This window comes from Nesoenas mayeri (genome assembly GCF_963082525.1).
Source record: "Nesoenas mayeri genome assembly, chromosome: 14".
Classification (NCBI taxonomy): domain Eukaryota; kingdom Metazoa; phylum Chordata; class Aves; order Columbiformes; family Columbidae; genus Nesoenas; species Nesoenas mayeri.
Window position 1 is genome coordinate 8720922 of NC_137556.1, and position 13748 is coordinate 8734669.

Consider the following 13748-nt stretch of genomic DNA (forward strand, 5'->3'; position numbering starts at 1 on the left):
ATCTGTCTCTGCTGATGACCGAAGCCGCGTCCCGTGGTGGTTCAGCTGTCCTGTCCCCGGAGCGCTGGGTACAGCTGTCCCTGCCGCCACCTTTTGGTTTCACTTTAGTTTTTTCCTTTTATTTCTTGTTTGTTTGTTTGCTTTGCTTCCTGTACATGTTTTGTCGTTGGAGACTCAAAGTTCAGTGAAGTCACTTGCACATCCAGAGCCTCGTTTTTCACTTCTTGGCTCCGGCATTCTGCATTTAGCTGTTTAAAAAGAAAGACTTTGCCCTGTGGTGTTGAAAGCTGTGGTCAAACTTCATTTGGCTGAAGATTTCAAGCAGGGCTTTTGAGGGATACACAGCTTAGCTGAATTTGGCTGTTTCCCTGAACAAGGAGGTTCCCTTGCTGGGGTGTGCAGGGCTGGGGAAGGGTTGAGTGCCACCACTGCTCCATACCCATGAACGTGTGACACAGAATGAGTCCAGTTCTCTTTGGGGTCGGAAAAGCTGCTTGTGTGGTTGCCTCATACCAGATGCTTAAATACAGAACATTTAACAAAAGGTACTTTTTTTTCCCCTTTTAATTCAACCATACTAAGTTAATTGGATGATGAGTGTAACGCAGTTGGGGAAGCTGTGTCCCTTGTTTGGGACATGTGCTGAGTGATGTTTTGCTCAGCCTCACAGCTTCACTTATGACCGAAAATATTTCACTTGCTCAGCAAAGTGACGGAATTGGGCTTGGCTGGTTTTTGGTATTAACCTTTGTCTCAGGCACAAAGCTGGATGCCACTCAGTATGCAGGCATGTATTCGAGCTGTGGGCAGCTTGGCCGATGTTCAGCATCTTGTTTCTAGAAGGACAACAGTGCAGCCCACTGAGGACAGCTGGGGGACAAAGCTTCGTATGGCCTCAAGGGACACAGTGCCGGTAATGGCCACCAGTCAGGGAGCAACAATGGACATGGTGTAATGTTCAGCAAGGGCTTCACACAGTCGAGGGGTTGTAAACTGTGAATAATTGTGTTTTGCAAAAGAAAAGTCATTGTGTGTGAGCAGAGATATGTACATGTGTGCACATCTTAGCAGAGGCTGGCAGATGTTCTGGGGAAGGATCCCTCCGTGCTTCCCTGGTTTGTACCCGTCTTCAGACATCATCTTCTGGTCACCAGTGCAGTCAGGATGCTGGGCTGCCCAGACCCAGACCACTGGTTTAACCTGTTTCAGCCTTTTTTTTTATTGTGATACGAGTGCAACTAAGAAAGGTGGCAGGGAGGAAGGGACAAATGTGAAGCTGAGGGAGATGATCCTTTGGAAGGAGAGCTCTGAGAGGGTCTCCAGCCTGGTGCATGGAGGTGTTTGAGTTACCTGCAGGTCTGCCGTTTGCTTGGGAGTGGCTTTTGACATGGACAACCTTCTTCAATTTGTCTCCTCTGCCTGCTGGCAGGTTTGGGGGGTGAGCTGTGGGTGTGGGCAGAACAGGGACCTGGCTCTAAGTGCTGCTTTTTTCATAGGTGGAAACCTTTAGCTCACAGTGATTTCACACACTTTCAGATCTGGGAGGTGGAGATATTGACCTGGTGTCAATTCTGTATAAAGAGCCAATGCTCCCAACAAAGTAATGAGGACGTGTATGTGCCTTAGGCACCTGTTGGCCTGGTTAAACACAGCACAGAACTGAGTGCGTCTGGTTTGATGTTACCTACATAGCTAGTGGGTCTGGTAGGAAGATCTGTTTAATAATCCTTTCTATACGTTTCAGTGGCACTCAATAGACGTCTTTCTAAAATGGAAATGGGATGTCACCACCGTAAAACTAATGCTTTGAAAGCTATGCAGAGAGTTTTAATAGTCCTTTTCTACTTGCCTTTATAGAAGAAGATACAAGCCATGTATTGTGTGCTTGTGTTTTTCACATGGGACTCTGAAAACTAAACTTCTCTTTCTCTGTATGGATGTTAAAGTATCCATGGCACTGTTGGAGTTCCCAGTGCTGAAGTGTATTTCTATTCAGTGAAGCAATTATGTTCTGGCTTGAATTTCAACTTATACTGCTTTCCTGGCCTGAAGCCCGTAAGGCTGAGCTTTGTCCACGAGTGTTTGGCACTTTTTCCTTGTCTTCCCTGCTGGCTGAAAAGCGGGCTGGATTGGCTTTCAACATCCATGCAGAAGTAGCTGCATTTTATGTTGCTCTTCATATGGTGAGCCTGAGCTGACTAACAAACATGCAAGTAACTCCATGCATAATACCCTGTGTTGCAGTTTTAGAATACTTCTTTTTAAAGTGTCATCAAATCAAACTTTCTTCTCCCTGTTTTCAGCATTAAGCAGAGTTCCCGATCCTCTGAGGCAGCTGAAGATGAAAAGGACCAGCGCACAGTGACTGTCAACCCTGCGCACATGAGAAAGGCGTTCAAGGTCATGAATGAATTACGGAGGTACACTTTTGACTTAATGGGCACCCTCTCTGGTTTGGCAGAAATGTGCTGATTGGAACAGAAAGGCCTCTGGGATGCTTTGGGGGAGGTGAGGGAAGTGCCATCTTTGTCACAGCTAATGGTTGTGCATAGGCTGTTAATAAACAAGTACGAAGAGACAGCTAAAGTATAGCCCTTTTGTGATGGGTTGCTCTTCCCGCTCTCAGACCTCTCTGTCTTGCCAGTAGAAGGAAGCCAGCTATGGCTCAGAAACATTACTTGAGCAATAAATAGCCTTCACTTAAAGATGATAATTCGTTTAGCCTTTTCCATTACTTACAGCAAATTCAGCTGTAAACTATGTTCTTAACTCAGCTAATGGTCTGAAAACCAATAATAGAACATTATAGACATTAAGACACCTACGCATAATTACAGACCAAAGATTATTAATGTACTTTTCTTATTCTCTGATTGTCACTCAGTCTGGGCTTTAGCACTCTAAAGTAGGGGATGGAAAAAAAACCAACAAACCACCAACTCAGGAAGAATGTCAGCTCTCTACTTGCAAATTTAAAAATCCTGATATTAGTTAAGAGAGAGCACCTTGGTCTCTATACAGAGCTGCGTGGGTACAGGGAGAATGGAAGCTGAAAAAATATCCATGAGCTGCTGTTATCACATCAGCAGTGCGGTGACAGTGGTTAAACCGGAGTTGTTTCTTGGTGGTTGTTGTCCCATGAACCAGACAGAAGTTCAACCAGCATTTCTTCAAGTTCACTTGAGTCTCTGACCATTCAAATAAAGACTTAGAAGCCAAATCTTTAAAATAATTCATATGGAAAGTGCATGTGTTGTGTACATGAATGTCTGTGCTCCCTTGCTATCCAGATGGTATCATGAAAGCACATAACACCCTTTAGTCTTTCTGCACGCTCAAAGCACTCAGAAGATGCTGTAGGAGCCAACTCTCTTCTATGGATTAACTAGCTTCCCAATATATACATTCTTTAGTGCAGAGAAAGATTAGAAATGTCTCCTTCCACAGATGTCTGACAGTGATTCTCAGTTATATAGGAACAGAAAATAGAAATATCCTTCCCTTGTAACAATTACATGAAGCAGAGTATGTGTTGTGTTTCTTGTGTGTATTTTTATTGACATCCCTCTAGTATGTTCTTTGTACTGAGAGCAAAGGATATGAAAACAGAGGTTTGTGCAGCTATAATCACAAATCTGTTTTACTACTATTATTCCTTTGTTAATTGAAGCATAGTGGGATTAGCTGGAGATGACCATATTTCTTAGTGCCTGTAGTTAGTCAGGTCTTGTGCAATACCAAAGTGACAAAACATAGAAGACTGAAAGCTGCCCTTGAGCACCTGTTTGGTGCTTTCTTCCTCTGGGAACTCCTTTTTGTCCAGCTCCTGCTGCTGTTCTGGCATATACAGTGCTCAGCCTATTGTGTGTGCATTGAGCTTGCCATCAGTTAAGCTCTCAACAAGGAGCCTCAATAGCTACCTTGAATAGTAGTGCCTCCATTCAGATGCATCCAGCAGCCTCATACAGAGGGTCTAGAAAAATCTTGCGAAGCCTCTAGCCTATTTGCTATATGTTGTTCACTTGAAACTTTTAGCTTTCAAAAGTAGTTAATTTCATGAGTGGTACTTTAGATATAGTCAAAGAGGAATTGAACAGGGAATGTTACACATAAGCTAAGTGACTTCTTAAAGAGCTCCTCTCACTGCCATCACCCCTTTCAAACTGGGGTGAATGTAGAGCAGAGACTGCCAGTTCCTACTTACTGAAGAACCCCGTTTTCCAGCCACAACCCTCCATTTCAGAAACAGTTTTGTTCCTGTATTCCAATATATGGAGGAGAAGAGGAGCCATCCCTAGCCCATTAGGAGCTCTGTGTGTGTTTGTTTGCTATGCGTTTTCCTAAAGACAAAGTGCAGCGTGGTGATAAGCATTTCTGAAGAGAAGGCGACATCTAGATTTACAGACACTGATCCTTTCCCAGGCTTGACATTTGAAAAGAACACCCTTATTTTGCATTTGTATGCTCAAACATCTTAAACCAACTCATTGGGAGGCTGAGCACTCCTAGCTGTCTGCATCTCCCAAGCCCTCTGCAAACATTAACTAATGAATCCTCAAAGGATGTACGTGGGGCTGGTAGAAAAGGTCACTAGTTAATGAAGTGACTTTTCCAAAGCTGTACCATGAGTCAGTGGGGGAGCTCAGAAGTTTTTTGGTTTCTGTTTGGAAGCTGGGCTTTATCTCAGCAACTCTTAATCCCAGACTAATTCATGTGGTAAGCGAAGTCTTCAGGTCCATGGATAAACTCCAGGGATTGATGTCTTCTTGGCTGGGGCAGCCTCTGCACTGGTCAGCATTGGGAGATGTTTTGGTGGTCACATTCATGCCAAACATGGAAGTAAAGAGAACTTCATTTTTCCACTCTGCTTTTTCCCCTGTGGAAAGATGAAAGTGCTGCTGATGTTCCCTGTGTGGCTCATTCTTGCCTTATAGATCTACTAGAGCTTGGATCCAGCTAGTGCCTAAACTCTTCTGCGCCTTCTCTGAGCCCTACTTGTTTGAGAGGTGGAAGGAACCCCTCACCCATCCGTTCCTTGGGCAGCATGGGGAAAGCAGAACCAAAAGCAGGGCTGCAGTATCAGGAGGGTTCAGGCTTTGCTTTGTAGGCAGACACTGGTAGGACTTGGTAGCTGAAAGATTAGGGGACCTTCCACTGGGATTTGGCAGAAGCTCAGGTGCCTTGTCTGCAACAATGGGTCTTCTGCTTACTTTTTCAGGCTATAGCAACATAGCTTCTTGCCTGACCAGGAGTTCTGAAATGATCTTTGTCTCTTCTGGTGTTTGCTCCAGCAAGCGGCTCCTCTGTGATGTGGTGATTGTGGCCGAAAGTGTGGAGATGGAAGCCCACCGTGTGGTCCTTGCAGCCTGCAGCCCTTATTTCTGTGCAATGTTTACAGGTACCGTTTTTGACACCAGACACTGTACTTGGGTTGAAGGGGCCATTGCAAACTCTCAGAGGCTTCTGGCTGTGTCTCTGGCAGGAGCTGCAGCAGAGGCAGTGGGCCTGGCCTCAGGGGAAAGGGTTTCCTTGGGAGAAGAATGGGTGTTAAAACAGTGGCCCAGGTTGCCCAGGGAGGCGGTGGATACCCCATCCCTGGAGACATCCCAGGCCAGGCTGGAGCAACCTGATCTGGGTGAAGATGTCCCTGCTTGTTGCAGTGGGGTTGGACTGGATGAAGGTCCCTTCCAACCCAAACCATTCTGTGATTCTAAGACGTATGGTTAGGTCAGGACTTTGCACTTGATGGATGGTGTTGGTCATCCTTGGCTGATTCCTTGAGGCACAATATATGGGTCTAGGGTGGTTGCGTAAGTGTGGAGTGAGTGGCTAACGTGTCACAAGCAGGTTACTATGAGATTTGGCTCACTGCTTTTTGGGTTGTTTTTTTTTTTTTTTTCTTTCTTTTTTTTAACCCGTTAACAAGACCTTGGGTCATGCAAACACATCATTAACATCAAGCACGTGTGCAGTGCCCTAAATGTTCATGGTGCACATCAAAGAAGTTGCTGGCACAGAAGTGGTAGTTTCAAGGCTCAGCCCTGCCAATGCTGATTTGCAGTCACGGATGTTTAATCTCCCTTGGCACTTTTTGCTGCTGCCCAAAATAGCGCTGTTGTTTTCTCGATCCCAGTGTGTTTTAGCAGCCCTGGCTTTTTGCAGGGTGCATTGCTGCAGTCCGGTATATTTTGCTAATGGCAGATGCAAACTCAGTGCCAAGGAAGAAGGGGGCAAAATTCTTGTTCTGATCTCCCGATCCTTGCAGCAGGTGCCCTTCGGAGGCTGTGCCCAGGTGGGGCAGCAAAAAAAGCCCTGAAAATCTCAAGGCAGAGGAATAGCCAACTTGTTTAAGTCATTCTAGTAAAATTAGCCTGGTCAGGAGATCTTTAGCTTCTTTTCCTTTTCCTTGTCCTGCTTTCCAGGATAGGAACTGACTTGAGCAAATACAAAGAAAATTGTTTGTATGCTCTAGGGAATGGCTGTTACCATCCCTCAGCTTCAGCATAAATGAGGTTTGGGGGTTTTGCCCCTGTTTCATGTTCCTTTGTCTATGGCGTAGGGGCTGCTTCTTCCTTTTAAAAGCCTTGTAGTTAGACCTAATTTTATTTGTTTTACTGGAAGCAGAACACAGCATTTCACAGGAAAAAGCTTGTTATTTTGGAAGCTTTTTCACTTCTGTAGTGGAGAGGGAGGGAAACATGAGGTCTAAACAGACATCTGAATGTGAGACAAGATGTGAGGTTCACCGTGGTGGCTTTATCAGTGTGGTGAGATAAGGTGGAGGGAATTGGTGCTTTCTGGGGCACTGGCACTGCTGTGGGTATTGGCCGTGCTGGCAAGGTGGAGGAGCAAACCCTGCTCAGAGGCACCTGTTTGCACAGGACACCCTGGGGAGGACTTGCCAGTGCTTGTGATGCTCATTCCTGATGAGAAGTTTAAAAGAGAAAAGTTATTGGAAAAACCATCTGATCCTTAGAGGTCACCTGAGTGGGAAGGTGGGGGTGCAGGGCTGCTCATGTTTCCCTGCAGGAATTCTCCAGGCCATGTAATCCCTCACGCTGTGAGTTAAACAGTAATCAGCTAACCGCCGTCATGTGCCTGGCTTGGCAGCTCACCTGAGCTGGGTGACAGCCTTGGTGGCCCCTGGTCCCCTCCCCCTGACAGGTCCCAGGGGCACTGGGTCAGGCAAAGACCAGTTCTCCCTTCACTTTCGATCCAGCTAGTCCTAAATCTCTAAGATCTAGATTTCCCTCTTGCAAAGACCGAGTGCATGATGTCCTTCCACCTATGTGGTGGTTCACTCTCTGTAGGGGGAGATTTTAAAATCACAGCTTGAACATTATTTGGTTGTTGTGGCTTGGTGCGCTCAGGTGTTTGCAGGACTGGGCAGGAGCTGCTTGTGCATGCTGAGTCCCTGCTGGAGAAGCCGCTCTTTGCGGGTGTGGGGAGCTGGAGGGGTCCCCTGGCAGTGCCGGCAGCCATGCGATAGCGAACACTCAGTGTAAAGCTGTGAACAGTGGGAACCAAGCTGGGACTCACAGCTCATCCACCTTTGCCTGATGCTCGCGGTGCGGGCGCCATCCTGTTAGGCTGAGCCTGACACTGGACTTCTGACTGACTTAGGAAAGATCCCAGTGTCATCACAAAGACACCTAGTGTTGTCTGGTTAGGCATTTCTCTTTGAAATAGCCTTGAAGTCCTAAAATGAACAGGCACATATTCCGTTTGTATCTTCCGCTGCTGAAGGAGAGACCAGACCCAGCACTTCCTAACTGAGTGTCTTCTCCCTTACTGGCTTTCTAGAGCATTTTGGATGGTGGCTGGTCCTTGTTGGCACAATTCTGTGGGGATGATTGGTCACAGTAATTGCCATCAGTTTAGAAGAAAACACAATTGTTTCAGAAAGGATAACAGGTACTCCAGTGATGCTGCTGGGATTGTTCCTGCCAGATACCCGGGGGAATCTCAGAAGTGCTGAAGTAGGAGGCAGCAGTGCACAAACCTCCCTCCATGTCTCACACCGTGCTTCAAAGCACTCGCCCTGTGCACAAGGGGCTGCGGTTTTATTATCCAGTGCACTTGTGTGTTCTACTTCAGTGCATCTGTCTGACTTGGGAAGGAGCAGGAGCTGTAGCTGTGTGCTGGGAAACCTCTCTAGAGTGCAGAATGTGGGCAGCAGTGCAAGCTGCCGTGCTGGGTAAACAAGGTGTTGCGACCTGCTGCAGTTTTGACTGTAGTTTGTCTTGCGACAAAGCAACAGAGGAGAGGGGAATGGAGGAAGTACTGTCGGGTGTTGAGCGTAATCCATGAAGAGCTTGCCTTCACGAGGGCTGGTATGTGCGAAGTGTATCTATCCCCTTTCTTAGCACAGCTCTTGTGTGTGAGAGATGGTGCTAGTGCTATGAATTGTTCTGCAGTTAGGGTGTCTGGTAAGGCTGGACTCTGACCCGTGAAAGACATCTTAAGAGGTGTGTTTTTGTGGGCTTTAAAGTGTGGTGCTCTGTGTGTGTGGTTTTTTTTGTTTGTTTTTTTCCTGAGGGGCGGTTGGATGAGATGCCTGAAGTGACCCATCGTTCTGCTTCCCACAGCTGTGCCTTAGAGCTGCATTTGCCATGGCTCTGTGCGTGGAGGAGGGGGCAGCTCATTGCCTGCTCCTGGTCTGCACCAGCCCCTGCCTTGGTTCCCTTGTGATGTCTTCAGGTTCTTCCTTGCTCCAAAGTGTTAGATGCATCTGGGGCAGCATCCTCTGGCAAGTGGTGCGTGATCCACCATGCCAGCGTGGCTGGAGGGGTTGGATCCCATCTAACCGTGGGGTACAGCGTGAGATTCCTCTTTCTCATTGTGTACTGGGCTGTTCCCAGAGCAGAGGCAGCGGAGGCTGTTTGCATGCAGGGCTGGCAGCTTGCTGGTGGGTGTGGAAGCCCACACAGCCTTTATTTTTGTTGCCTGTGTCACATGAACACCACAAAGACAGATGATATTATCAAATCGGTTCCTCTGAGCTATTTGTGCATGCGCCTTCAGGTGTGTGTCTGAGCCTCCCCTGTGCCCTGTGGGTGCCACAGGGCTCCAGTTGTCCCTCCTGGTTTAGCTGGGTGCTCCTCACAGGCACCTCCAGCCCCATTGTGGGCTGATGGGGTCTGGCCTGTTCTCAGAAGCCCCCCTCTCATCTCTGGAGAGTGGTGGGGTTTGGTTTTGGGTTTTTTTTGGGAGGTGGGGAGGAAGGGGTGTGTGGAGCAAGTGTGTGAAGGAGACAACATGTATTTGTCAATTAGAAAGTTTTATGTGCTTTGAAGGCCTCCCAAATGTAGGTCATTTATCCCTTTGTACTTAAACATTTGTATTCGTGGGCTTCTCTGAGTAGCATTTTATTATTTCATTTTAAAAACTGAATTTGTGGCAGTCTGCATTTCCCTTGGGATGTTGTTAGCTTTCCTAATACTTTTGATTTGACCCCACTCCTGTTATTTACCTCCTTACTGGCATAAGTGAAGCTCACAAAGTTCAGTTTCTAGGATCCAGATTTTGCTCAAGTTTGGATGCCCTTTAGCATCTGACTCTGTGCTGTGCATTTAACATGCCCGGCCACATCTTGCTGTGCACCGCACAGAGACGTAGGCTGTAATTGCTTCTCGCATAGGCTGCAGGAACTATTTTTCCTCTTAATCCCTCAGCAGTACTGAGTCACCACATTTCGTAGAGTAGTGATTATTCATGCCCAGGTTTAGGAATTGGCATTTCTTCACGCTCTCTTTTGTTTAGCTTCGTGGTTTTTGTTTTGTTTTCTTATAGTTTTCTTTTTGCTTGGGAGTTTGTTCTTTCTTTTCTGCGGTTCCTCAAGATCTTGGTGATTAAAACCTGGGTGAGGTCACAGTGTGTGTGGACACTGGAAGGGACCCCAGGGAGCCCTTTCTCCTGCTCCCCACGTTATGCTTTTCTTGCTGTGACAGGCTCGTGTTATGCACGAGGTCTGTGCATATGGTGCCTGCACAGCGTTGGCCATAACAGTGATGGGGAAGGCGTATGTAAAGCACCAGTTCATCTACAGGCTCTTACACAGGTATGGGTTTCATGTCTGTATCCACAGGGCAAGTTATTGCTCTAGTTTTGTGTGCTTTTTTTGTTATGTGTTTGGAAAAAGGGACACAGTTTGGATGCAAATGGTGCCTTGTCTCTAGGGTGCAAGGTTGGGAAGGTGAGAGAAGAGAAATTCATCTTTTTGCACAGGTGCTTTGCATCAGGTGTAACCATGTGGTGAGGTTACAGCAGGGTAATTTGGGAGAGAATCTTGCAGTGCATTGGATATAGCTGCTGGCATGTGTACTTGGTTTCCTCAGCAGATTTCAGGTTCTTCCTAAAGAGAGTAATGCTGCCCTGCTTTATTGTAGGGTATACCACAAAGCACCCTAACTTGGCTGTTGCAACTTACTCATGTACTCATATATATAATTTAAAAGAACCTAATATATAAAATACATATCTTTTTTAAAAAAAGGCCTCCCAAGACTTTGTCCACAGTCTCTTTGAGTCTGTCCCTGTGCTGAGACATGGTTTAGGGTCATACCGGGTATTTTTTTTAGCTCCTCTATGTGTTTGAATACAGTTGAACCATGGCAGGATGTGCTGGATATGTGGGGAGCAGGGTCCTGAAAAACAAGGTATAACTGTCCTTTTGAAATGAATTTCAGGAGACATGTCTGAAAGTAAAGCCAAGAAGATTGAGATAAAAGATGTTGATGGGCAGACCCTGAGGAAGCTGATTGATTACATCTACACCGCCGAGATCGAGGTCACAGAAGAGAACGTGCAGGTAGGTCTGGTTGAGCAGCTCCTGTGGAGACCCAAGTAAAAATCTTGAAAGCAAAGGCATAGGTCCTATAGGGGCGAGTGATATCTTCAGGCTGCAGAAAGTAAGAGATTGAGCTTGAAAAGAGCTACTTCCAGCTTCTGTTTAGTCTTGAGGCACTTTGCTGCTTTCCTCACGCTTAAGTCATGTTGCATTTAGCTTTTGTGTCGAGCTCTTATAATGAGAACAGGCATTTACCTTCCAAGAAGCTGTGCTGACTTGTGGGTCAGTCTGTCGAAGGTCAAAAAAGACTCAAACCAGCAGTAAGTCAAACGTTTTACGGTCGTGGCAGAGGAATCTGGCTGTTAGTTTTTAAATTCTTCTGGGTAGTTTGAGTTGTTTGGCAGAGCTTTGAGCGGAATGTATTTTTTCAAATGAGGGCATTCTTTTTTTCTGTGCGTTTGTGCACTCAGTCTTGACTTTCTTTGAGGTAAATACTTGTCCAGAAGTGGAAAGAGTAATTGAAAAGCAGCCTACAGATAAAGCAGGATGCTCAGGAAGAGAGTATTTTGCAGTGTCACGTGGCTGTGGCTGCTGGTAAAGCTTTTTCTTTGACTTTCCTTGTCTTTGTAGTAAGAAAAGGCCTGTGCACTTAGCCACTGATTTCTGGAAGGGTTGCTGGGAGCTCGTGTGTAGATGTGCTTTTTGGTTGGTCTCTGTTCTTGTTTGCACGTGGCTGTTTAAGTCCTTTGTCTTCCTCAGTGTGGCTGGGACACCGGTCAGGGTAACAAGGCTGTGTCCGTGATGCTGGAGAGAGTGGCTTGTTCTGGTGTTCAGGAAATGAGACTGTTTTTCTAGGCATGTATTTTTGTAGCTGATTGTCATTTCATTGCACGTAGCAGTGTGTGTGTGTTTGTTTTTTTTAAGTAAGGAAGGATGTGTGTACAAGGGGCCAAGCCTGTTCAGTCAGTTCCAGTCATCACCCGTGTGGTCGTGAATACTCTTTTCTAACTCCATTGTGAATATCAGGGTGAGAATTGCCCCGACAAATGCAGTCCTGCTTTATGCATTGGAACCTTATTTTCAGGGTGAGATTTCAAGGCAATATAGATGCCATAATGGGAAGGCTTGGGGATGATGAATGATAGAAAGGCTCCGGTGCTGAGCAGTGTTTTGCCTCTGAACACACATTTGGGATTTAACCTCCCACTTGTTTGGAAGTCATGAGCCAAGGAGGAGTTTCTGTCTTCATTGCAGTCATGTTGTAGTCTCAGGAAAATCCACCTTTGGGATTTCTGTCCCCTCCGCCTTCTGTTGCTCCTCTTCTGTTGCACCCCACATTGAGGTTAGTTGTCAAGAGCCATATGCTTGACAAGAAGATTTCATTCATTTGGAAATGGAGCTTGATAAATTTGTTGGGAAGAAAGTTGTGCTGTGTGGTTTCTGTAAAACTAAGGAAAACTGGAGTGGGTGACTTGAGGAAGTCGACAGATGCTCGTGTGCAGCCCTGGCTGGCTTCAATGGAACCATATTCATATGTGTCAAACAGAGCACAGGGCCTGCTGTTCCCTACCTGGAAGGAGTAGCTGGCTGTTTTAACATATCAATTCCTTGAATTTTTCAGTTAGGTCTTGATTTTGCAGATGAATTGACTGTATTGCCTCTTACTTTCCAACGCTCTTTTCAAACTTGCCGGTTTGATGAAGGGTAATGGGAGCAGAGTCCAGAGATGGAGAAGAGGCTCAACAGAACGTCCCTGAGCAGAGCTGAATGAAGAGGGGGTTTGGGAGGAGCCTCTCGTTCTCCTAGGAGGTCCTGTGAAGACACCTGAGGCTGTAGGCAGTGAATTCAGTCCCTCTTCAGTGTGTCCTACCCATCCTTACTGATGGCACTTATTTACTTGCAGGCAGCCTGAGAATAACCTTCCCAATTAAGAAAGTCATTACCATTAGGGTTGTAATGACTGCCCAGGAAAAGTCGTGATTAACCTGATTTCACAATTAAATTCCTACGAATGAGGTGGAATGTACCACATGTGCGGCTGTTCTTGTATACTGGCTCCTATGGAAAGGAGAGTGAGGAGATGGCTGCAAATCAGCTGTCTGGAAGAAAGAGGTGTTGAAACTCTCAGCTTTGCAGACATAATAATTGTAATAAAAAATGGCTTGAGAAAGGAGGAGAAAAAGCTTTGCTGGAAGCTGTAGCATTTCCTTTTAGAAGTGTGCTTCTGCACCTCAGCTTTCCCTAGAGACTGAGGACTTCAAAACAAAGAAAGGAGAGTATCTGTGGCAGATGGAGTTATGATGATAAAGGGTGATAAGTGGGTCAGTTCATCTCCCTTCCTCCTGCTCACTCCAAAAGCTGCAACTATGGTGGGTGCAAGCCCAGAGTAAGGCAGAGAATCTTTTGACTCAGCTTTAGGAGATCCCATAAATTAGGGCTGTCTTTCTGGAGCAAAAACTCTGTGCCTTGCATTGCCCTCTCGGAGTGCTGGAGAGCCCTGGTTAGCAACAGGACTGACTTCTCTGGGGCCTTACAGCTGTTGGGTTGGCCCTTGCTAAGCCTAGGGAAAGTCTTTTAAATTGGACTGGCCTAATAGAAAGGTGAGTAGAATCTTGTGGATGTGACACCGGAGGACTATGCTGTGTCTGATGAATGTCTCCACATTTTTATCCCTCAGTTTAACCAGAGGATGGTGTGTCTGCTTTGTGCGGTGAAGCTGGGGAAGGTAGATCAGGAGGGAAGTTGGCAGCTGCTTCCCTGTTTTCTCTCTTACCTCTATATCCTTTATCCTTCTCTTGTCTGCTCCTGGAGAGGTTTGTGGCTCCCTGATCCTGCCACACACACCTTTTGCCTGGGCTGTTTCACCCCAGGTGGAGTATTTAAGTAGAAGCACTGTTGTTCATCCTCTGCACTGCCTGGTAGCAGCTGTGGAGTGATGAAGCCTAATTGCCTTCCTTGG

General features: G+C 46.4%; 1 protein-coding gene across 1 annotated transcript in view; it reads left to right on the plus strand.

Moving 5' to 3' along the window:
• Positions 1 to 2367: 2367 nt before the first annotated feature.
• KLHL3 (kelch like family member 3) overlaps positions 2368 to 13748 on the plus strand; it is a 34570-nt gene continuing 23189 nt past the window's right edge. Inside the window, exons 1-3 of the mRNA XM_080353551.1 lie at positions 2368 to 2420; positions 5292 to 5398; positions 10689 to 10810. Of these exons, the coding sequence (XP_080209677.1) occupies positions 2383 to 2420; positions 5292 to 5398; positions 10689 to 10810 (267 nt within the window). The 5' untranslated portion in view covers positions 2368 to 2382. The remainder of the gene's footprint in view (positions 2421 to 5291; positions 5399 to 10688; positions 10811 to 13748) is intronic.